Below are 25,586 nucleotides of genomic sequence, written 5' to 3'. Positions count from 1 at the left end.
CCCCCCAAATCAATAAAAGGATAAGGTTTTTTTTTTAACCTTACACCAGTACAGTATAAACTCCTTTGGGTAAATATCAAAGGAATGATATGATTAGGTCATAAGGTATTTCTGTTTCTAAATTAAAAAAATTTATTGGCAGAGATGTCCACCAATTGATGAATAGATAACAATAACATGGTACATGGACATAGCGGAATTTATGGTACATAAATTATAAAATATGTGATGAATGAACATAACCAGAAAAAAAATATACCGATTGTGGTAGGTAACCCAGGCCCGAAAGCACTAACACCACATTTTGTTTATTAGAGGTATAGTCTAGCTTTGACATTTTCTGTGTTTAACTCTGTAGTGCCTCTGATAGCAAGAGATTAAAAGGGAGCACTGGAGAAGGAGGGGAAGAGTTTTAAGAGAGTGGGAAAGGACGCGGGTAAAGAGAAAATGGTAAGGAGCATACAGGGAAAAGAAAGTCTTAAACAGGGAGGATGCAAAAGATAAGATGGGGAGGATTAACCAAAATCAAGGGATATTAAAGAAAAGCCAGATGGAAATATATCGTCTGGTAACCAATTAAAAAACATAAATGAGAGTTTAAAGGGAGGCACTCTACAAGGGTTGAAGTCCCAACCTAGAAACAAAGATAGTCACTAAACAAAACTTTCAGTGTCAACTGTGAAGTCTCTGGCGGTTGCTGGAGAGGCAGGACTGAGGGGTCAAAGCAATATGTTTGATAATGCTGGACTAAGTCAACAATTAAGACCCTATTTAAAGGACACTGTGTACAGTTATTGTAATAAAAGGAGAAGTCAAGCTGGAACTGAACTGGAAGTTTTCTCCCTACTAGATAGCTTTCACAGTCCTGGAAGGTACTAACTATAAAGGCTACCATAGCTGGGAATCCAAAAGAAGAATCGGAGGCGACAGATAGGTGATGGAGGGAAAAATCAATGGCCTAAACCAGCTATGAATCCTACAAATTACAGTACCACTAAAGGCATTACTGATATATGGGTAACCAACCAGTTTCTGAATTTGAGGCCTGCTCCACATAAGAGGATCTATTTCTGATACTGTAAACCTGTCAAAAATCCAGGCAATGTCACAGGTTCTAGGGGGAAGCTAAAAATGCTTTGCAAGATGGATACAGTGTTAAGCTGCCATCTAAATATTTATAGCTACATACAAATATTACTTTCTTAGCCTTAATCATAAAAGTCTCTCTTTGCAGTGAACAGCAGAAAATGTAAAGCCTAGTGGCTGACAGATTGTGGCAAGTATGTGACGGATGAGAGTTACTCCTAAACAAGACAGTTAAAGAACTACACTAAAATATTTCTAATGTGGTGACATTCAGTAGTGTATTACTAGGCCAATTAATTTTATGTACACATTAATTCCTTTTGCATTAATGAGAATATAAGTAGACAGGGTATCTCCAATTGTAATAAATGTTCTGAGTTAGGAAGGGTGCTTCAGCAGCAGTGATAGCAACATTTCCTCCAAATATTAAATCAGTATTTGTAGACAAAGCTATTTTCCATGAAAGAAAACAAAGTAAAAGTAATGAGAGTTTTAGAGCTATACAGACTATGCTATAAATAAGTAAGTATTTAGGTTAAAAAAATTCTAAATGATTAAAAGACCTTACCGGTATCTATGAACAAATATACCCTTAAAAATAGAGTTCATCATATTTTCAATTTCATCTTGGTTTTCTTGAAGCTGAAATAGAAACAAAAAGAATAAAAAAGAAAATTGTAATACTGGTCATTTTATTTGGAATGTGAAAAGTTCCAATTATTTTAAACTACTATTTATCCTCATTCTGAGCACTTACCAACCTTTGTTATCTTCCCTCCACCTCTACCCCCAGAACAAGGTTTCCCTTTACAGCCCAGGCTCTCCTGGAACTTGCTTTATAGAGCAGACTGACCTCAAATGTACAGAGATCTGCCTGCCTCTGTCTCTAATCCTAGTGCTGGGATTAAAGACTCATGCTACCACTGACCAGGTAGTTATTAACCTTTTCCTGACTGTACCATTGATGTCTAAAGTTATCAGTAGATCTTCTATAGTTTTGTCACATTGGCTTTGGAACCTCTCCTCCCTCCATACATATGTTCTAGAAAAGAACAAGGAAGAAGTGGTGAACTTCGGTCAACTTTGTATTTCAATGGAACAATCTATTTTTTGAATCATTATACAAGTCTACACATTTCTTCAAACAAGGTTTCTGGCTTAGTTCTGCCATCCTTACTTAAGAGGTCACCCTGGTAGCCGGGAGGTGGTGGCGCACGCCTTTAATTCCAGCACTCAGGAGGCAGAGGCAGGTAGATCTTTGTGAGTTCCAGGCCAGCCTGGTCTACAAGAGCTAGTTCCAGGACAGGCTCCAAAGCTACAGAGAAACCCTGTCTCGAAAAGCAAAAACAAAACAAAACAAAACAACAAAAAAAAGAGGTCACCCTGATTCCCTGATTTACATGGCTATTCCTCTTTCAAAAAGTATCATATTGCTCTTATCTATGTGGCCTATAACTCAACTATGCCAACTTCCCGAAATATGAGGAACAATAGAAAATATAAATTATAGCCAATGATGCTGTAATCCAGCAACAAAACCCAATACTATCACAGAGGTACATATTTTAGGAAACATTAGTGGTCAGAGCTAAGGTTTAAATTAATTTACTTCAAAAGCAACATAAATATTCTGGAATGACATCCATTATGATATTTATTCCCTTATTTTTTTTCCTGGAATTTCATGCCAAATGATTGAGTGACATAATTGTTTTATTATGCATATACATAATGTGCATGCTTTGGTTATATGTAACAGTAACTTTTAGAATGCCTCTTGGCTGTATGCTGTTAAAGGGTTTATAGGAAAGAGCTAAGAAGTACTAATGTTCCTTAACACATGGGATGAGGTATGTTCTGATAAGACAATTATAAATAGAAACATTCAAGTTTTAAACCTTTATAATTCATACATGGAACATGGAATGTGATAAGTTAACCAAGTCTACTTTAAATGTGCTTGCTATAGTAGTTTTAGCCTATAATTTGCAATCACCTAAAATTAAGCCTGTTTTATAAAACTGAATGTTTCACATTAATACAAAATAAGATAGTTTAGCAGATATGATAGAATGCAAGAACAGACAACATAAAATCCAAAAACTGCTGAGAACATAGTATATTGTACATGTTATCAAGACTTTGTGATTGTGAGCTGCTACTGTCCAACAATACAGGAGATATGATGCTTTACATTGCCATTCTGGGAAAGGGTCAATATTCAAATTACAGCTTTTATGAAATGCTCACTGCTTCCAAACTACTGTAGTGTCTAAAATCTTTCAGAACACCACACAAGATTATCTATATAAAAACATATAAAAATCATTCAAATTATTATACTTGAGACAAGTTTGAAAATATACTTATGATGCATTTAAAACATAAAAACTAATTCATTGGGGCTATACTTTCCAAGCAACATTACTTTACAAAGCACAGTTTCTATTTTACTTCTACAATATTTCAAGTATGATATATGTTAAGAATAAAAATGTTTTAAGTGGTAGTCTTTTTTTTTAAATATTTATTTATTATTTATTATGTATACAATAGTCTATCTGTGTGTATGCCAAAGGCCAGAAGAGGGCACCAGACTTTATTACAGATGGTTGTGAGCCACCATGTGGTTGCTGGGAATTGAACTTAGAACCTTTGGAAGAGCAGGCAATGCTCTTAACCACTGAGCCATCTCTCCAGCCCCTTTAAGTGGTAGTCTTAACCTTCAGTGCTTTCGGATTAGACTTAGTACTAATCAGGAAACATGGTCATAGCAACTAAAATTCCCTTTAAATTATATTCATATGTGTGTTACACACATATGAACCACCTATGTTCAGGGACCCTAAGAGGTAAGAACAGATATTGGATTTGCCTGAAGCTGAAGTTACAGATGACTGTGAGCCACTATGTAGGTGCAAGACCTAAATCTGGTTCTTTGCAAGAACAGAAAGAATTTTTAAACTGCAAAGCATATATCCAGCCCCAACATGATTTTCTTTAAATATGGGGATTTATTATAGTAGAGTGGTTCCTGAATTCCATATAATGCATCTCATTATGAAAACAATAAATCTGGAGACAGATACATAATCTAGAAGACCATCATGTATAAACTGGAGTTATGCTGTCGTAAACAAAAAAGTCAGAGGCTAGGAGAAGACTAGTCAATCCTTCCCTCAATCTTCAGAAAACATGACAGCAACAGCATTTTGTACTGGACTGATAGCATCCTATAATATTTACTCTAGGTTGTCAACTTGATTGAACTGACAGCCACTTTAGATCTTAGTAAAGGAGATGTATAGATGACTGTAGGGTACTGTGTTAGGTTGTGAGAGTGCTAATTTAAGCAACAGTTTAACTCATTGACAAATTCAAATTCTGAACAGACTGTTAGAAGGTGGAACATATCAGATAAATTGGGTCATTGTAGGTAAGAAGTTTGAAAACTTTCTTATAAAATAAACCATCTCATTTTTCAAGACAAACGCCATCATGCCATAGAATGCCAAAGAATCCTGCCTCAAATACGGTAACAGTGTTTTTATGGTACATATAATGACTGATGTTACTTATAAACACTTGATGGCATGATTAAGAAAAAAAATACACACTTAATGGCATGATTAAGTAAAATACTTTAAAAATAGTCCTCTAGTGTCATTAGCATGTATCAAATGAGTGTATCTCTAAAGATATTGTATCTTAAATATCTTAAAAATATTATAAATTAGAATAGTTAATTTAAAAATCGACTTTTGAGCTTTAGATTTGGGCCTCTTAAAAAATGTCTCAAGAAGTTATGCAAAATGGCACACACCCTTAATCACAGCACTTGGGAGATGGAGGCAGGCAGATCTCTAAGAATTCAAGGATAGCCTACATGGATAAACTACATGGTGAGTTAGTTTCAGGACAGGCAGAGCTACATAGTGGATACCCCATATTGAAAACAAACAAACAAACACCAGTTTCATGAATCTTGGCTTGAGATGAAGACAGAATATCTCATTTTTCTGAAATAGTCCCAAACATTATGTCTGCTGATCTGTACTATGTGCTTGTGTATAGCTGCATTTTAGTACTGACAATCACAAAATCAAAATAGTGACTAACTCTAAAAGACTGAAGATGCTCTATATTCTGTAGTTTTGAGCATTTAGCCCAGATTTAATTCTTTTTGTATTTGTCCATGCTTATGCATGAGTGTGTGTGAAATAAGTGGGTAAATGTGATCATTTGTGCACATATATGTGGAAGCCTTGTTATGGTGTATTCTTCAATCATGACATTAATATATATAAATATATATTTTTTCCGGACAGGGTCTCTTATTTAATCCAGAGTCACACATTTAGCTAGACTAGATGAGCAACAAGCCACAGGAATCATCCTGTCTGTAGGTCCTCAGTGCTAGGATTACAGTACAGAGGTAAGTCCAGCTTTTTTATGTGGGTGCTGGGATTCTGAACTTAGACCCTCATTCTAACTCAATCATTTCCACAATCCTAGACTTAGCACATGTAAAAAAAAATAAGTATACATATTTCCTTAGTATAAATCTGTTCTGTTAATATACGATAAAATGTAAACAAAATAATTAATTTTAAACAAATTTCTTTATGGCTTATTAATCAATACTGGGTGTTTAAACTGTATATTTATTTTATGTACCTATATACTGCCACAATGTAAAAAGTTACAAGGTGAAAATGGTCATGAGTGAAAAGAGTTTAAGATGTTTTGGTACAGGCAATAATTTCATTATAAATTTTTGCTCCTCACTGTTTGTTAACTCTCATTATGCTTGGACACAAGCAACTGCCCTATGGAAATGTAACTTTTTTTTATTAAAAGACTGATAACACAAACAACAGATTTAACTTCCAATATGTCAAACAAACATATTTGGGGGGTTCCTATCCCCTCCCCCGAAAAAAGACAATTGGGCTAAAGAGATGGCTTAGCTTAGTCTTTAAGAGAACCGGATGTTATTCCAGAGGACCCAAAATTTATTCCCTGAGTTTATGTTAGCATTTTATGTATGTGGTGTATAGACATATGTGCAGGGAGCACTCATACTCATAAAATAAAAATAAATATATCTAAAAATAAAATGAAATATCTAATTTAAAAACATTTACCATCTCTACAAAAATTAAATTCTCAAACCTAAAGTATGGGCTAGAAGCACTCAGAGACAATAATTGCTTATTAAAGAAACGCCTGTATTGGACTCCCTTGTACTGAAAAGCGGAAAGACTGGAGAGACACCAATCTTACTTAGAGGGATCCTTTATATATCAACTAAAACACAGACTGAAGCTTTTTTCTATAAATATACACTTGCTGTCTCCCAAGTGGGATTTATTATTTAGTGTACTTTCTAAGTCTACAACACGATAACTGACTTTCCTAACACTCTGATAATCTTACTACAATAAACTTGCATATGGTTTCCTTAGTGACTGATGAATATTTCAGTTTTATTTTTAGAACTTTAAGATTAAATAATTCAACGGAAGTTAAATGTTAAAAATAAAAGATAGGTACTTATTTTCCACCCTCCCATCCACACACCACAGGTCTCACGTATCACAGGTCAGTCTCAAACTTGCTTTGTAGCCAAGGTTGGTCTTGAACTCCTGCCTTACCTTCCCATGTTTTAGGACTACAGACTTAAGCCACCATAGTCAACTTTAAAATACTCTTTACAAAGAACAGAAGAAACTATTATATTTGCTTAACATTTACAAACCATAAAAGATCAAGTTACTATAAAATTTACCTCTTTACGTTTCTGAAGTAGTAACTCCAGCCTTTCATTGGCTCTCTTCCCAATCATTTTATTTCTTTCAGCTTCATACTGCCTCTGTGTATTATCCTGATGAATACTGAGGTTTAAGGCAACATTCACCAGAGCAGTCATCAGCTTCATGGCTGTAAAATCATGGACACTTACAATATTCAACTATGAAACAATATTTTAGGTGTAAGATCAAAAGTTAAAGCAACGAAAAAAAGAAAAAGCAGTACTATTACCCAGGCATAATTACAAAATGGTAACGGACAAAAACTCATCTTACTTGCAAACTAATTCACTCCACCTTAGCAAAATACAAACAAACAAAAACTAAAGAAAGCATGATTAGTTAAAATTGTCCACTTTAGAGTCTTATCCAAGAAGCTGGAGAGATAGATGGCTCAGTGGCTGCACTTCTAGAGGACCCAGGTTTGATTGCCAGTAACCACATGGTAGCTCACAGTTGTCTATAACTACAGTTCCATGCGAACTGAAGTCCTCCTCGGGGTGTGGACACTGGGGACATCTACAGTGCACTGACATATATACTGGCAAATATTTATACACATAAAATAATAAAATAAAGAGTAAAATTAAAAGTCTTATCCAGGCTATCTGGACAGAAGACAGAAGTAACACCAATGCCTTGCCTACATCCAAAAATTTATTAGGTGTAATAATCCACCTTCCTACTACTACATCTGTGTTACAAATGCTTCTTTATATTTTTACTAAGGTGACTCAAAAGTCCCTAAATTATACAACTATCATATGAACTTTACACACAGAGAAATGCTTCTCGCTCCACTGCTCACTTAAGAGTGGCACACTATCCAAATCCAGAAAAAGCACACTTCCATTCTAGCATATCATAAAACTAAAAATTAGAATGATTTTAAATAATTTAACAATTTCCCTTGACAGATACACAGTGGTATATTTACCTACCTACGCACTCAGTATTAAAGAAAAAATTCTTTCTACATTTAAGCCAGCAACAAGTTAACAATGATTGTTTTAGCCCTTCAACAAAAATATAAAACAGAAATACTGCAAACAATTTTAAGCTAATGACCATTTATAAATTCATTTAATATTTCTAAGATAAACTATTTTGACTATACTATATGTTTCAAACTACAAGTTGGTGAATTAATAGTTGTTTGCAAATCAGGAAATATTTAACTATACTGTAACAGGTAAAGTGTTTTGAAAATAATGTGTAAAGGAAAGAAAAGCTAAAGGGTAATAATAGGTATCTAGAGCATTCAAGCTGTCAAATGTAGAAAGACATCAGTTTATCAGCTTCTTTGCAAACATCTACATTTTTAAAAGCAATGACTTGAAAATGAAGGAATTGAGATTCATTAAAGTTAATTTTGGAGCCTGGCAGTGGTGATGCATGCCTTTAATCCCAGCACTCAGGAGAAAGAGGCAGCGAGCGATTCTCTGTGAGTTTGAGGCCAGCCTGGTCTTCAAGAGCTACCTCCAGGACAGGCTTTACAACTATAGAGAAACTCTCCCTCGAAAAACCAAAAAATGAGTAGAAGATAAGCTACAGCTTCCCCCAAATTTAATGATGTTTGCTTTCAGCTGTATCTTCTCATGATTTCAGATGCCAGAGTCTGTCAATACGCAATAGACTTCTCTACCCCAGATAAACAATAACCAATAAATTAAAACAAACAAAAACTACAAAATGGCTAATGCATTCTCTCAAGGCATTACTAGATATATATAGCAGTGCTTGTTTTTAAAGTATTTATTAAACATATAAGTAATTGATATTCAATCCAATCAAGAATTGTTGATCAACTTTCAATTTTACATAACAAATACAACATGGGTCTTATGCTGTTTATTGAGCACACTGAAATGACTGATTCTGAAGATAATTATTTTCGTTTTCATAGTGTTACTAATGGAATTCAGCTTTAAAAATGTAGGCTTTCAAGTACGCCCTTAAGTCAAATAGGTTCCTTCATCTTTTAAATTCAGTGCTGTTAACAGAATAATGAACATGTTCCTCCACAGTAATATTCAGAATGCCATATGAAAACAGTTCTGACAATAAAAGTCTTATTTTAAGAAAAAGTTAATGATTTATTTTCCTTTTAAGACTAAGCATATTAATAAAAAGTAGAAAGTGCTTTGAAATTAATATCAACTTATAGGTATTTCAATTCATATCTGTTGAATGTCATAATAAAATGACATTAATAATACATTTCATTTTCTTGAAATCCATTTTACACATTTTGTAAAATTACTATGAAGTGATATACTGATAACTGAAAACATGTTTTTACTAGACAATACCAGAGATAGCAGTGTGGTGCTCCCTGTTTATCTATGGATACTACAGTGAGCAATGTTCTATGTCCTAGATACAAACAATCAAAAATAGAAAAAGCCAAATACTTGTACCAATGATTTTTTTACAGTTTAGTAGAGAAAAGACAGAAAACACATGCTATGGTTGAGATGTTGAATGTCACTGGCAAAGGCACATGTGCTGATGCTCTCTGTAGATCACCAAATCTTCAGCGAGTAGCCTAATGGTCATGGGCAGTGTACCTTAAAGGAATTGTGAGGTCCTGTCTCCTTTGTCCCCTGGCTTTGGGGCCTAAGCTTTTAGTTAGTGCCACATGCTTCTCCTTATGTGTTACCAATGGCTCAAACCAACAGAACCAATTTACCATGAACTGCAGCCTATAAAACTGCAATTCCAAATAAGTCCTTACCTTTACAATCGGATTAACTTGGGTATTTTTCTATAGTACTGGAAAGCTGACTAACACATAGAATTGATGTCAAGATCACCAGAACTCTGCTTATTCTGTATACCTGTTTATGTGAGAAGCTTTAGGAACTGGTTTGTAAAATTATCAAAGAACAGGTTAGAGAGAGCCAAAATATTATATATAAATAGGCAGAACAGGCAATTCTGGCACAGGTTCAGAGCAAACAGAATGTTATTAAAACCATGAACACTGGCCGGGTGGTGGTGGTGCACACCTTTAATCCCATCACTCAGGTTGCTGAGGCAGAAATCTCTTGTGAGTTCAAGGTCAGTCTGGTCTACAGAGCTAGTTCCAGAATAGGCTCCAAAGCAACAGAGCAGCCCTGTCTTGAAAACCAAAACAACAACAAAAAATGTGAACACTATGTTGACAATAATTTAGATGAAGATGCTGAATCTATTGAGAACTGAATTATAGACCATTATGGTTTGGTCATGGAAGAATTTTGCTGCATTTTGTTTATGACTCAAGACTGTAAGACAGGCGAAACTTAAAAGATAATGGGGTAGGGTACGTATGTGGATGAGAAAATTTAAGACACGTCAGCGTTCTGGCAGACGTACAAGTACTACTGGGTGACTTTAGGAAAATGTATAGTGAAAACAAGAGCTCAAAAATAAGCACAGAAGAAAATACTGGAAAATCCTGCAATTTGGCCAGAAAAGAACAGCAAGAAAAGGACTTGCCAAAGATGGTGAAGTTACCAGTGGCAAAAGGAGACTAAATGCCAAGAACCAGGACAAAAGAGTGCCTCACAGTATCCCAGTAATCAGGAAGGGCATTAGGGTTCAGAGAGAAAAAAAAAAAGTTGGTTCAAAAATACTCCAGGAGAGAAGTCATTTGGGAAAGAAACTCTGTGGTTTCCAGCCCCTAGAACAGGGAGTCAATGTTCTTTGTTTAGTTCAAAAGGTACTGGGTAGCTAGCTTATAAACCCATGGTTCAGGTAAGCCAAGGAAATGGCAACAGACCCTGTCCAGGTAAAGTTGGTTTTGTAGGCATGTGAAACACCACAATTATGAGATCATAAAGAGTTCCATTGAAATTTCAAAGGAAAGCCTGTCAAGTCAAGTAGCAACCTTGCAAGGCCCAAGTCTCTGCAAGCTGCCTTGATAGAGAGAAGCATGAAGATGTTTGTTTACAATGAAGCAGAAGCTTCACTGGAGAATCCAGAAGCTAAAACAACACTTGCCAAGAGAAGCTCCAGGCAATGTACAAAACCAGCCCGCAAGAGTGGCAGGTAAACTACAACTTACAACCTTGACCAAGAACTTTACAACATGCATTCTTCTAAAGAATACTCTGGAACCTGGATATGGAGCTTTAGAACACAATGTATGCCTTTAGTTTCAGTTTTTCTTTGGTCTGATTCCTCTTCTCTATTCCCCTATTTCTCCCTTAGTAAATGGGAATGTTTACTCTAAGCACTATATACATTAGAAATATGTAGTGTTTTCTTTTACTTTGCTACTCAAGATATTTCTCCCAGGTCTGACCTGACTATTGGACTTCAAAGGGCAAAGAATGTTGTGGAGACCTAAAGAATACTAAGTCCCACAAGCATCAAGCAACATGATTAGGCAGCTACAGGAATGACTATAGGTACACAGCTGATGTCTGAGAAAACTATGTTTGAAAATGGGACAATGTGAAATTTGAATTTTTCTGAGAAGGAAGTTCATAAAACTGTTAATTATATAAATATTATATGGAAATAAAGGCTTATGGAAAACGCAGATTACAAATAGAAAAGATTTCAGTAATCCCTGTTATGTTGTAAAATTCGAACCAAACACGAAGGAGAAATGATTCTCATCTTCAATGAATCTACAAAATAAATATGATCCTAAATCACAAAAATATTAGTACATAGACACAGCAGGATGATGAATAGAGAACAGTCACAACAAATCAAGGGTTAGAAAAAGCAAGAATAAGAAAAGCTATTTTCCTCTGAGGAAGCCAGAAACATTCAACAATCACATTTCAGTTCAACAGAAGGTAGAAGATCCAAGCTATGTTCCCATATGTCCAACTGAGCTAGGCACTTAAAGTACAAACAAAAGTATTTATGTCTTAAGGTTAAAAGTAAATAGAAACTATTCTGAAATATGAATCTTCTTTACTAAAATGTATCTAACATGGCTGTATGGTTAAATAAAAATAACAGAGAGGAATATAATATATAACTGCTAAGTCTGTTTCAACATAACAAAAAGCATTCCAAAAGGAATGTTTATTTTGCCAGGTGGTGGTGGCACACACCTTTAATTCCAGCACTTGGGAGGCAGAAGCAGAGGCAGGTGGATCTCTGTGAATTCGAGGTCAACCTGATTTACACAATGAGTTCCAGGAAAGGCAGAGGTGTTACACAGAAAAACCCTGTCTCAAAAAAAAAAAAAAAAAAAAAAAAAACATTTAAGTGTGGAATTTTTAGCCCTGAAAAACTGTTAAGTATTGAAAACTTTCATACAAATGTAGTAACAGTATACATTGAAATGTAAGACATAAGACATAAAAGACTGACAATTTAATTAATAAAAACTTTTGGATTTGGAAAACACTGTAAAAGTTGTATTCATAAAAATACTCAGGAAACTTGTGATGCTATGAAATTCATATCTTACCCTAAAAATAACTAACCTGACTGTTGAAGGAGCTGCGGGCCGTATTCCTGCCACTTGGCTCCTGGCCGCCAGCTAGCTTATGCCCCGAAATAATTACATGGAAACTGTATTCTTTTAAACAATGCTTGGCTCATTAGTTTTAACCTTTTACTAGCTAGCTCTTACATATTGATCTAACCCATTTCTAATATTCTGTTTAGCACCACGAGCTGGCTTACCAGGGAAGATCTTAACCTGCGTCTGTCTGGATTGGGAGAATCATGGCAACTGACTGACTCGGCTTCTTTCTCCCAGCATTCTGTTCTGTCTACTCCGCCTACCTATTTTTCTGTCCTATTAAAGGGCCAAGGCAGTCTCTTTATTTAACCAATGAAATCAACACAAAACAGAAGACTCTCCCCCATCACCTGACTGTCTTTCGTCTCAGCTAAGATTTAAGTACAGCCAGAGATAATTTTATTCCAAAGTCAATAATCATATCTGGCCATACTGACATGCAATTAGCCATGAACATAGTCCTTGAAGAGGAAGATTAAATGCCCCTGTTCATCTTACCTCGGCCCTACAATCTATCTTGTAAAGTGAATAAAATGATTATTCTTTTATTTGGTGCCTCTCATATGTACCATTAAGATGGATAATTACTATCCAACTAGAAATAAGTTTTCAGAAAGTACTTTGTTTAAAGGAGGTGGCCATGTATCTGAAATTTTATACAACTAAGCTTTGGAAGAAGTATTTAGTGTAGTCAACGGTAATTACAGATGTATTATTGTGGAGTCACTGAATAAAGATTCTACCCTTTAGAACTTGGAATAAAATACAATATTCAATATATTCTATCTTTCAATACCTAATACCTTTCCATTATTCAAATATAACTACTAGGAGGCAATTCTGGCAAGGGAAGCAGGCTTGCTAACCATAGATCTTCACATAATTCCTATCCTACAAATCCAATCCCACAGTTCTGTAGCAGACTATGTGATGCAGCTTCCCTTACCCCATTCTGCCCCGTCTCCAGTGGATCACAGGGATCCTAACTTACAAACGTCCTTGCCTGATGTGGGAAGTTCTTTATATGTGTTGCTTTTATTGGTTAGTGCATAAAGAAACTGCTTTGAGTCTACAGGAGGGAAGAACAGAGGTAGGTGGAGAAAAAAATAATTGAATACTGGAAGAAAGAGTCAAGAGAAGCCATGGAGCAGCCTCTGGAGACAGATGCAAGATGTTAGCTGGACCCTTGCCGATAGGCCACAACTGTCATGGTAAAATATAAAATAATGGAGATGTGTTAATTCTAGATGTAAGACCTAGCTAGCAATATACTCAAGCTATTGGCCAAACTATTACAAATAATATAGTTTCTGATTGATTACTTTGGGGCTATGCGGCCAGGAACAAACAAGCAGCCTCCTACAACACTTGCGCTCATTCATAGCTTTATCCCAGGCCCTCTACCGCCAGCAGGCATTCCCAGGGAAGCAAGCAGGCTGTCTGTAGATTTTCACCTTTCCCTCCAAATTCAATGCAGTTTCATCCCCAATTGTTGTAGTTTGACCTCACTCTGGACCCATTCCAAGATCACTAAGCAGATCTCGTGGAATACCCTGCTTGCTTCATGCATGTGTATGTCCATATTCCGTCTCTATTAGCCCATTCCCCATTCCTTTTTTTTTCTTTTTTGGTTTTTCGAGACAGGGTTTCTCGGTAGCTTTGAGGCCTATCCTGGAACTCTCTCTGTAGACCCAGGCTGGCCTCAAAGTCACAGGGATCCAATTGCCTCTGCCTTTCGATCACCATCTGGTCCAATCCCCATTCCTAAGCATCAGTTCCCAATACCCATACACAGATTTTACTTGGAACCATAAGTGGTCACACCTATCAGAATCCCAGGAATTTCCTGAGGCAGCACACAGCCACCATACTCTCCTAAGATCCACAAAGGGAAATGGAAAATACCCTCCTAACCAAGATTGTATCATGAGCACTCAGAATTATAATCTTCCTAGACCCAGATACCTAAATACCACAGAAAAACACAATTTGTAACAGCTAGGACAATGTCTACACTAGAGCCCAACAACCCGGTCAGAGTAGGCCCTGAATACTCCAATATAACTGAAGCAGAAGACAAAGACCTTAAAATAGCTTTTATAAACATTAGAAGTCCTTAAAAAAAAAAAATGAAAAAAAAATCCTTAAAAAAAATCCCTGAAAACATAAATAGTGGAAGGAAATGAATAAAAACACTTCAAGACTTAAAAGTGGAAACAGAATCAAAAACAACAAAGTCAAACTGAGGAAAGCCAGAAAAATAAAAAATTCAGAAACTTAACAGGAACCTAAGGCCGGGCGATGGTGGTGCACCAGCACTTGGGAGGCAGAGGCAGGCGGATCTCTGTGAGTTTGAGACCAGACTGGTCTACAGAGCTAGTTCCAGGATAGGCTCCAAAGCCACAGAGAAACCCTGTCTCGAAAACAACAACAACAACAACAAACCAGGAACCTAAAAGTCACCAACAAAATACAAAAAAATGAAAGAGATAATCACAGACATTGAAGACATGCTAGAGGAAATGAAACTTGATCAAATAAAATGTTAAATCTGAAAAAAAAAATCAAGGCACAAAACATTTATGAAATCTAGGACATTATGAAAAGACCAAATACAAGAATTACAGGAATAGAGGAAAGAGAAGAAACCCAGGATGAAGGCACAGAAAATATTTTCAACAATATTATGAAGAAATTTTCTCTATCCTAAAGAAGGAGATGCATATCAAGTTATAAAAATCATACAGAACACCAAATATAGAACAGGAAAAAATCTCCTTGCCACATAATCATCAAAACACCAAACATACAGAATAAAGAAAGAATACGAAAAGCTATAAGTGAAAAAGAAAAGCATACGAAGGAAAATCTATTAGAAAAATACCTGGCTTCTCAATGGAGACTCTAAAAGCCAGAATGGTGTAGGCATACATTCTAGAAAATCTACCACAGCACAGATGTTAGCTAGCACAGAATATTATACTCAGCAAAACTTTCAATCACAATACATAGTGAAAATAAGACATTCTGTGATAATACAAAAGGTAAGCAATCCTACATTGAAATTATATATATATATATTTAACAGGGGCTCTCAGGTTCATAAAGGAAACACTGCTTTAACTTAAAACACATATTGATCCTAATCCATTCTCACCAACAGACAGGTCATCCACACAAAAACTAAACAAAGAAATGTTGGAGCTGACTAATGCTATAAACAAAATGGATGTAACAGGTTTTTATAGAACTTTTCACCTGAACACAAAACAATGCACCTTTCCCCCAGCACACAATGGCATTTTCTCCAAAATGGACCACATACAAGGACACAAAGCTAGCCTCAACAGATATAAGAAAATTCAAACAGCACCTTGCATCTTGTCTTTCCACCATGGATTAAAAATAGATAGTGACAACAGGGAAAAAAAAAGCTTATAAAATCATGGAAAAGGAATAACTCAAAATGGAAGGAAAATGGATCAGAACAGAATTAAAGACTTTTTGGAACTGAATAATAATAAATACACACCACACCAAAACTAATGGTCACAATTAAGGTAGCCCTAAGAGGCAAAATATAGGTACCTAACTTAACAGTATTCCTGAAAGCTCTATAATTAAAAGGAGAAAAATCACACAAAAGGAATAGATGACAAGAAATAATCGAACACAAGGCAGAAATCAGTAAGACAGAAGCAAACAAACAAGAAATCAGTGAAACAAAGAGTTTGGTTCCTTGAGAAAATCACTATAACTGACAAACCCCCAACTAACTTAGAGGAGAGGCAGAGAGAGAATATCCAAATTAACAAAAGTAGAGAGGAAAAAGGGGATATACCAGTGGAGACTGAGGCAATTCAGAGAATCATTAGGGTGTACTTTAAAAACTTATGTATGCTTCACCAAATTGGAACATCTAAAGGAAATGTATAATCTTCTTGATAAATACCACTTACAAAAGTTAAAATGAAAATCTGATATGCAATTTAAACAGATCCATAAATCCTAGTGAAAGAGAAGCAGTAATGAGAAGTCTCTCAACCTAAAATGCCAAGGTCTAAATGGTTTTAGAGCATAAATGTATCAGATTTTCAAAAAAGAGTAAAAGCTAATATCCTCAAATAATTCTACAAAATATAAATAGAAGGAACATTGATCAAATTGTTTTGTGAAGCTAGAGGTACCCTGATATTCAAACCATGTAATGCTCCAACAAAGAAAGAGAATGACAAACCATTTTCTCATATGAACATACATGCAAAAATTCTCAATAAAATACTTGCAAACCAAAATCAAAACACCATCTAGCATGATCAAGTAGGTATGATTCCGGAAATGCAGGGAAGGTTCATTATATACAAATCAATAAATAAAATCACCCATATAAACAAACAGAAAGGAAAACACCCTTTCATGATAAATGCTCTGGACAGATTAAGGACACTAGGGACATAGGCCAACATAATAAAGGCAGTAAGTAGTAAACCCATAACCAATTAAAGTTAAATTGAAAAATAACTCAAATCATGCCACTAAAATCAGTACTTGAAAATAAAGTACTTAGAAAATAAACTACTTGAAAAGTCTTAGCTAGAGCACTAAAAAACTGAATGAATGGAATTCAAAGGGAGACAAATTGAAAAGAAGTCAAAGTCTCTTTATTTGCAGATGACATGACAGTATACATAAATGACACTAAGGATTCTGCCAGAGAACTCCTACAGTTGACAAATACTTTCATCAAAGTAGCTCGATATAAAAAATTAATTTACAAAAACCAGTAGTCCTCCTATATACAAACTACAGATGTACTGAGAGAGGGCCTCAAATAATATATCTTGGGGTTAATTCTAACCACTCAAGAGAAAGACTTTGAAAAAAAAATTGAAGAAGGTATCAGAAGATGGAAATATCTCCCGTGCTGATGGCCCTGTAGGTTAATATATTAAAATCAGACACCCTACCAAAAGTAATCTACAGATTCCATACAATCCCTATCAAAATTCCAAGTTCTTCATAAAATTTGAAAGGACTTGAAAATTTAAACCTTTTTCTGGAAACACACAAACAGAATAGCTAAAACAATCCTAAAAAAAAGAAAAGAAAAAAAAAAAAGAACTGCTGAAGGCATCACCATTACTAATCTCAAGCTATTCTATAGAGGTGTTGCAATAAAAACAGCATAGTACTGGCACAAAACCCAGACATAAATGTATACACTTATGGAAGCCTGATTTTTGATAAAGAAGCCAGAAATACACATTGGGGAAAAAAGCAACATATTTTAACAAATGGCACTGGTTAAACAGAACCGCTCCAACAGAAGCAGATCCACATACTTATCACTTTGTAAAACTCAACTCCAAATAGACCCAAGACCTCAACTTAAAACCAGATACACTAAACCTAATAGAAGAAAAAGTGGGGAATAGCTCTGAATTCACTAAAACAGGAAAAGACTTTCTAAACAAAACACTGTTAGTACAGTGATGAAGATCAACAATTAATAAATGGGACTGCATGAAACTAAAAAAATATTGTAAGGCAAAGGATACTGCGAATTATACAAAACAGCAGCCTACAGAATGGGAAAATATTGCTACCAACTACACATTCGATAAAGGACAAATATCCAAAATATATAAAGAAGTCAAAAGTTAGATACAAAGAAGACAACCTAATTAAAAACCTAGGTACAGATCTAAATAGAGAATTCTCAATAGAGGAAATGCAAATAGATGAGAAACACTTGAAGAAATGTTCAACATCCCTAGTCAACAAGAAAATGCAAATCAAAACTATTTTGAGACTTCACTTCACACTTATCAGAATGGCTAAGATCAATAAATCAAGTGACGGCTCATGTTGGTGAGGATGTAGAAGAAGGAAAACACCCACCCACTGTGGGACACCAACTTGTAAAGCTACTATGAGAGTGTCAATTCCTCAGAAGGATCCAGCTATATCACGTTTGGGCAATATAACCAAAGGATGCTCAACAATGTTCATGACTGTTCTATTTATAACAGACAGAAAATGGAAACAATTTAGATATTTGAAAACAGATGAATGAATAAAGAGGATATGGTATATTTATACAATGGAGTATTAGACATTAATGTATTGAGATATAAAATTTACAGGTAAATGGAAAAAAATCACCCTGAGTGAAGCAACCTAGACTCAAAGGGACAAATATAGTATGTATTTGCTTATATGTGGATATTAGCTGCTAGGTCAATGATAACTGAGCTACAATCCATACAAGTGGGATATAAAGGATGAGGAAAGGGAAACATAAAAGATAGATCCGCTTAGGAAAGGAAACAGAATAGACAGTTATGTATTGATGGGGAAGATCAAGTACAGAGAAAAGAAAGAGGGACAAGAGAGAAAACATACAGAGAGACAGATTATCTCTATAAAGTCTTCATCACTATGTATGTCTTTGGTACAGGAAAGCACCCTGAATGCAAATAAGAAACATAAACACAAACACAGCCAAAACTTCTTTGATTTACAGTGGTTTCCTGCCTGTAACATATGCTAGTGCAATGATAGCAGAAAGCTTATGTTTACTATGATTGGTGTAATAAAAGGCTGAACTGCCGATGGTTAGGCATGAGGTAAAGGTGGAACTTCCAGGGAGAAAGGAGGACATAATCGAGGCATGGAGGAGACGCCAATGAGATGTGGAGGAGTTGGACATAAAGAATGAAAGAAAGATAAAAGGCCCCAAGATAAAACATAGATTTAAAAAAAAAGCAGGTTATGTTATAAGAGCTAGGGTGACAAGCCTAAGGTAAGGCCAAGCTCTTATAATTAGAAGGAAGGCTCCTTGTCATTACTTATGAGCTGGCAGCTACCAAAAAATCCAACTACTTGAGTTGCCAAAGTCCAGTTGAAGAGTGGGAGGAATGAGAATATGAGCAAAGAGGTCAAGACCATGAGGTTGAAACAGTCTACCTGAGCTAATGGGAACTCACCAACTCTAGCCAAACTGGAGAAGGAACAAGCATAGGACCAAACTAGTTCCTCTGAATGTGGTTGACAGTTGAATGGCTGGGGCTGACTGATGGGCCACTGTCAGGCACCAGGATTTATCCCTACTGCATCAACTGGCTTCTTGGGAATCTATTCTCTTTGGATGTATACCTTGCTCAACCTAGATATAGTAGGAAGGGCCTGGGACCTTCCACAAAGCAATATGCCTTACCCTCTCTGAGGGTTGGAAGCGGATGGAGTGGGAGGGCATGTAGAGGGAAATGAAAGGAGAGGAGGAAGTGGGAACTTAGATTGGTATTTTTTTTAAAAAAAAAATCTAATAAATTAAAAAAAATACATAACAAATGACTCCTAATGACATTCTGCTACACTGATAAATCACTACCTTGCTCAAACATCATCAGAAAAGCTTCCTTTTGCAGCTGATGGTAACAAATACAGAGACCCACAGTCAGACACTACACAGACTGAGAAACACTAAAGGACAGTTTTATGTCAACCTGACAGAAGCTAAAGTTATCTCAGAGAGAACCTCAACTAAGATCAGGCTGCAAGCAACCCTGCAGGGCATTTTTTAAAATTAGTGTTTGAGTGGTGAAGGCCCGGGCCCTTAATTCCAGCAATCAGGAAGCTGAAGAAGAGGATTACAATGGAGGCCAGCCTGGTATACGTGGAAGCTCAGGTAATCCAGGTTACATGTAAGGCCTTGTCTAAAACTAAACAAACACACAAACAATATCAACCCTAAAAACTATCATTACTTGTATTTTACCAAAGAAGATGGCAAAATGATCTCTGAAATTTTCTTTGGCTTGGGTATAATGTGGGGGTATTTTCAAAGCACATTTATATATTGGAATGAAAGTGGCCTTTGTAAATCAGTCACTAAAATCAAAAAGCTGAAAAACACAGATAAAGGAAAATCAACAGATATTTCTAGATAATGGATACCTATTTTCATTTTTTTTTCTCAAGGCTATCAAATACCAAGTAGGAAAACTACCATATTTTATTCTATTAAATAAAAACCATGTAGATAATTTCTAAGCAAACAATAAATTAACTTGAGATCAAAGAAAAGTTTAGTTACAATAAAACAAAATTTAGCAAACTTAATGAAAAGCAAAGAAAACCTTAGTTACTTACCAGCAAGAGTACTTGTATGCCTAAAAGCTCTGACCTGGGAATCTGATAAACCAGTCAAAAGGGAGATTACGGTGTCCATCATATACTCATCATAAATTATGCTATACTGACATTGTCGAATCAGGACTCCAATAAATTCACAAAAATTGGAACGGAATTTTTTCCATTGAGGGCCAGGCATGGTAAGGGGGTAGTCACCACTGTCCTAGAAGATGTAAAAAGAACTAATTAGTATTGCAAGATAATCACTAGATTTTTATTCCTACACACAGAAGAATATCTTATTTCCAAATACATGTAGGCTGAAACATATCTTTTTAATATTAATAGTGGTACATTATTAGTGGTAATGTTTTTGTTTTAAACATGCACAAATCTTAATGAGCTCAAAACTACCATATTAAAATCAGTATTGACTTCATTATTCTAAGTTTCTTAATAAAATTATCAGTTCCAATTTATGTGTTTACACTGTTACAAAGACAACTTGAAAAGAAACTGAAAAATAATAGTTTAAAAGAATATTTACTACTGAATATAAATGAAATAATTAAGATACATCTGTTAACATATCACTTTTCATATTTATTTTTTATTCATTTACTGAGAGAATAACAGACACACCCAACACATTTGTGCCACAGTGCAATTATGGAAGTCAAAAGAGAGTCTGCAAGTGTTGGCTGTTTCCTCAATCAAGGAGTTTTTAGACATGGAAGAAGAGAAATATAAAGGAACATATACAGAGAGGAATATAAAGGGGAAGAAACAAGAACACAATGGAGTGTGGGGGTGGAGTCTTCATAATTTGTGGGGACAGACAGGATCTTATTCATTTTCTGGCTAGCTGATTCGCTTTTCTGATCATCAGGTTGAATCCCAGTATCTGTCTCTGGGTTTTTATTATTCATTCTACATTTGGAGCTCAGTGTTTAGAGAGCTAATTCATGAAAACGCTCTTTGTTTGTGTCTTTAAAGCTATGGCATAAGCTGGAGCTATACCTGGCTGGAGTCACTGCCCTTTGGACTAGGTTTTTATTTTTTCTCTCTTTGGTAGGCTTTCCCTGAACCCCCGTCTCAGGCAGTGGTCAAACTAGGTAGCTGCCTTTAAATCCAGTAAGGCTTTTACTGTTCTGTGAAGCAACAATACATCTTCATCAACACTGGTGGCAGATTTGGTTAAGACAATTGGAAATTGTTAAAGGGAGAAATTAGTCAAAAAAAGATTTATGCCCACATGAAAAAAATGGGAAACACAACTACTTTGGAGGGATTTAGATTTATGTTTCTCTATGATAATACTCTGGACAGTTTGAAAATGTAATGATTAAATGAGGGGGGATATCTAATTTAAATGGGATTTATATAATGTCAATTGTAAATACTACTAGGTTTTTTATTTATTTATTTTTTTTTTTTGGGTTTTTCGAGACAGGGTTTCTCTGTGGCTTTGGAGCCTGTCCTGGAACTAGCTCTGTAGACGAGGCTGGCCTCGAACTCACAGAGATCCGCTTACCTCTGCCTCCTGAGTGCTGGGATTAAAGGCATGCGCCACCATCACCCTGCAAATACTACTAGTTTTATCACTAAAAAAGTTGGTTAATCCGAGTTAAGACACAGGCCTTAGAAAAACATAACAAAACAGATTCCAGAGATATTCAAATCAAGGCTGAAGAATTTAAGGGAGAACTGATTTCAGTGTTGCATTATAAGAATAGAGAGGAACAGCCTAAGGTTTTAAGTCAACTAACCATAATATATCTAGTTAGACTTACAGGAATTGACCAATGCAAGAGGATCTGTTACAGCTAACAATGTTAGATTTAAACAGATTCAAGAAAGCAATATTCGCATATGACATGTATTCATCGTTTGTGAAGAGAATTTTAAATTCATGTACAGTTTGTAAGAGAATTATCACTAAAGATTGAATAGAACTGACTAAAGGAGTTTTACGGCCTGCTCCACAATTACAATCATGAAGTGCCTGGTTCAGGGAAGAGGCTAAGATTATTGAACAGAGTAAAGTTAAAGGTAAGGAAATCCCCCATGATCAAATTCTTGGAGAAGGAAATCATGCCACTATACAAAGGCAATATATATGTGATGACCACATTCTGAATTTATACCGTAAAGCAGTTTTGAATGCTTGGGACAAAATTAGACAAAAAGGAAAGGATACTGAATCATTTACTAAAATTACACAGGGTCGAAGGAGGCCTTTACACACTTTATTGACTTCGCAGTAAATAGAATGATGCCAAATTCAGAAGCTAGACAAATAATAATTGAACCTCTAACTTTTCAAAACACTAATAATCAATGCAAAAAGATAATAAGGCCAGTAAAGGCAATATCAGCACATTTGGAAAAACAGATCTAAGGTACAGCTAATATTGAAACTCATAACCATGATGATACTTGGATAAAAGAGGTGATTTCTAGAGGTTTGAAGAAAGATCAAATTGTCAAGTATTTCAAATGTGGCACCTTAAAAGGGGTATAAACAGGGAGTTCCTAGAAAAAAATAATTATTATTTTTCTAATAATCAGTTCAAAACGGCCTTCCCTTCTGTATTATGCAGAAGGTCTAAAGAAAGTAGACAATGGACAAATGAATGTAGGTCAACAAGAGAATATTCAGTGTAAATCTTTGCCTTCAGGAAAACCATGAGGGGACTCTTGCAGGCCCCTATGCAGAAACGTCTTTCCAGAGCAATGAAATAACCTAAGGCTTATTGTAAAAAACCATACTGCTCTGAATAATATACGTTATACAAAAGAGAACAAAAAAAAAAAACCTAGGAGAAACCATAAAGCAAGTATTTTGGGAAACTTCTATAAATTAACAAAGACCAAAACTAAAAATATAAATAAATGATGTCATTGGAGGTCTGGAAGACAGAGGGGGAATGTAACAACAATTTCAACAAAATCTTGGCAACCAAATTGGCTTCTTCAGAACATAAATGTTCAGATTTTAGGGATCAGAACTTTATCTCAAGTAAAGCAAATCATGAGATGGGTGGAATGTATAAGTCCAGAAGGACATAGAGGAATCTTAAAACCATACATATGTGGCAAACATAGCAATGAAATTATGGGGATGTGATTTGTTATAGCAATGGATTACTAAGATTAACATTCCCCCAATCATAGAAACAAACCATAAATTACTGTATGATTCTGGGAAAAATATTACAAGTTATTATAAAGAACAGTCACTGACCATTCAGGCTGTACAAGAACGGGGCACAACAGCTGCTGCTATTTTAAAGGCACCAACAACTCTACCTTTAAAATGTTTGACTGACAAACCTGTATGGGTTAAGCAATGGCCTTTAACAACAGAGAAACCGCAGCCTTTAGAACAGCTAGCAGAGAAGAAATGAAATGGTCAGCATATTGAAGGATCAACCAACCCTTGGAATTTTTCTGTATTTGTTGTTAAAAAGAAATCTGGAAAACGGAGAATGGTAACGAATCTAAGAGTTGTTAATAAGCTGATTTGGCCAATGGGCTCTTTACAGTCTGGAATTTCATTGCCTTCCCTATTGCTGGGATACATAGTAAGGACCAGGTAAATAGAAAGATTGCCTTAAGCAAGGATGGAAAGCAAAGCAGACAAGAAAAGGGCTGAATGAAGCAAATATGAAGAAGACAACTGTAAGAATAGAGGCAGCAGCTGGAGAAAAGATGTTAAGGAAATATCAAAGTCTGATTCTTTAATAAACAGAAACAAAACTTGACTACAGAAAACAACAAACAAAAGAATCTGACACACAAACTTGTACAGAGCCACGTTGCCCCAGAGCAATCAAACCTTAAGAACTCAAAAGACATGAGGCTGTAGGTTTGTACTGATGAAGTTCTATTCTCTAAGGACTAGGATCTGGAGGTTTTATATAAGGCACTAGTCTCTGGATCACAATGAATTTGTAATCCATCATTCTTGGAGGAAATCCACTGAAAACTATAAGAGTTTTCATAAGCTATCTTCACAGGATGGCCTCCAACTTCTGGATTCACCTTCCTGACTCAGCTCTCTAAGTAGTTCAAACAACAGATATGTACCACTGTGCTTGGTTGCAATGCATATTGGATTTTAAGCATATCCCAAAGGCCAAACTACTAAAGTGACTCCCAAAGAAAGCAAACAGAAAAGTAGAGAAACTTCTAAGTATCTGAGAAGTATTTACAATTTTTCATTATCCTCATAATGAAATGAAAAGATACACACATATTTATTGTTTGTACGAGAGAGACAGAGACTATAAAAAGGAAACATAATTAAAAGCAAACAAAGTGGGGCTAACAAGATGGCTCAGCAGTTGAGTACTAGTTGTTCTTCCAGAGGTCCTAAGTTCAATTCACAGTAACCACATGGTGGATCACAACCATCTGTAATAGGATCTGGTTGCCCTCTTCTGATGTGCATGACGACAGAGAACTCATGTACATAAAAAGTGTAAGTAAATCTTTCCAAATTAAAAAAAAAAAGCAAGCAAGGTATATTATAAAGTTCTTAAAAATTTGCACACTGAAATCTTTTAGGATACCATGACCCAGAAATCCATTAAAGGAGCTCCAAATTCAAGATTAGCATTATCTAAATGCTTACATTGTTGCAATCACTGCTTAACATGTAAACTCACATGTATAAAGTTTTGAATAGTCATGATAGAAACAGTTTTCAGTTTAATTTTTCCTCACAGGAGGTCTTTGGGGTTTTATTCTATGTCTATCCATAGGATTTTCTTGAGGTACTGCCTCCCATTGAATCCTGAGGTCAAGAAGTCTTAATAATTATGAGTGAGTACATCCCATGTTCATCTTTTTGGGTCTGAGTTACCTCACTCAGGATAGTGTTTTCTATTTCCATCCATTTGCATGCAAAATTCGAGAAGTCATTGTTTTTTTACCGCTGAGTAGTATTCTAATGTGTATATATTCCACACTTTCTTCATCCATTCTTCCATTGAAGGACATCTAGGTTGTTTCCAGGTTCTGGCTATTACAAATAATGCTGCTATGAACATAGTTGAACAAATGCC

The 25,586-nt window shown here is 35.6% G+C and overlaps 1 protein-coding gene across 3 annotated transcripts in view; it reads right to left on the bottom strand.

The window, feature by feature from the left end:
- Positions 1 to 25,586, bottom strand: part of Stag1 (STAG1 cohesin complex component) — a 305,418-nt gene that overhangs the window by 128,429 nt on the left and 151,403 nt on the right. For all 3 annotated transcript variants that reach the window (XM_050139376.1, XM_050139375.1, XM_050139374.1), the window contains 3 exons: positions 20,533 to 20,737; positions 6,878 to 7,029; positions 1,655 to 1,728 (listed from right to left, as the gene is read on the bottom strand). In XM_050139376.1, the coding sequence (XP_049995333.1) occupies positions 1,655 to 1,728; positions 6,878 to 7,029; positions 20,533 to 20,737 (431 nt within the window). The remainder of the gene's footprint in view (positions 1 to 1,654; positions 1,729 to 6,877; positions 7,030 to 20,532; positions 20,738 to 25,586) is intronic.

Source organism: Alexandromys fortis, unplaced genomic scaffold, assembly GCF_014885135.2.
Source record: "Alexandromys fortis isolate MF-2015 unplaced genomic scaffold, M_Fortis_MF-2015_v1.1 scaffold_36, whole genome shotgun sequence".
Classification (NCBI taxonomy): domain Eukaryota; kingdom Metazoa; phylum Chordata; class Mammalia; order Rodentia; family Cricetidae; genus Alexandromys; species Alexandromys fortis.
The sequence above is the reverse complement of the archived record's forward strand: the minus strand, read 5'-3'. Positions and strand labels throughout refer to the sequence as shown.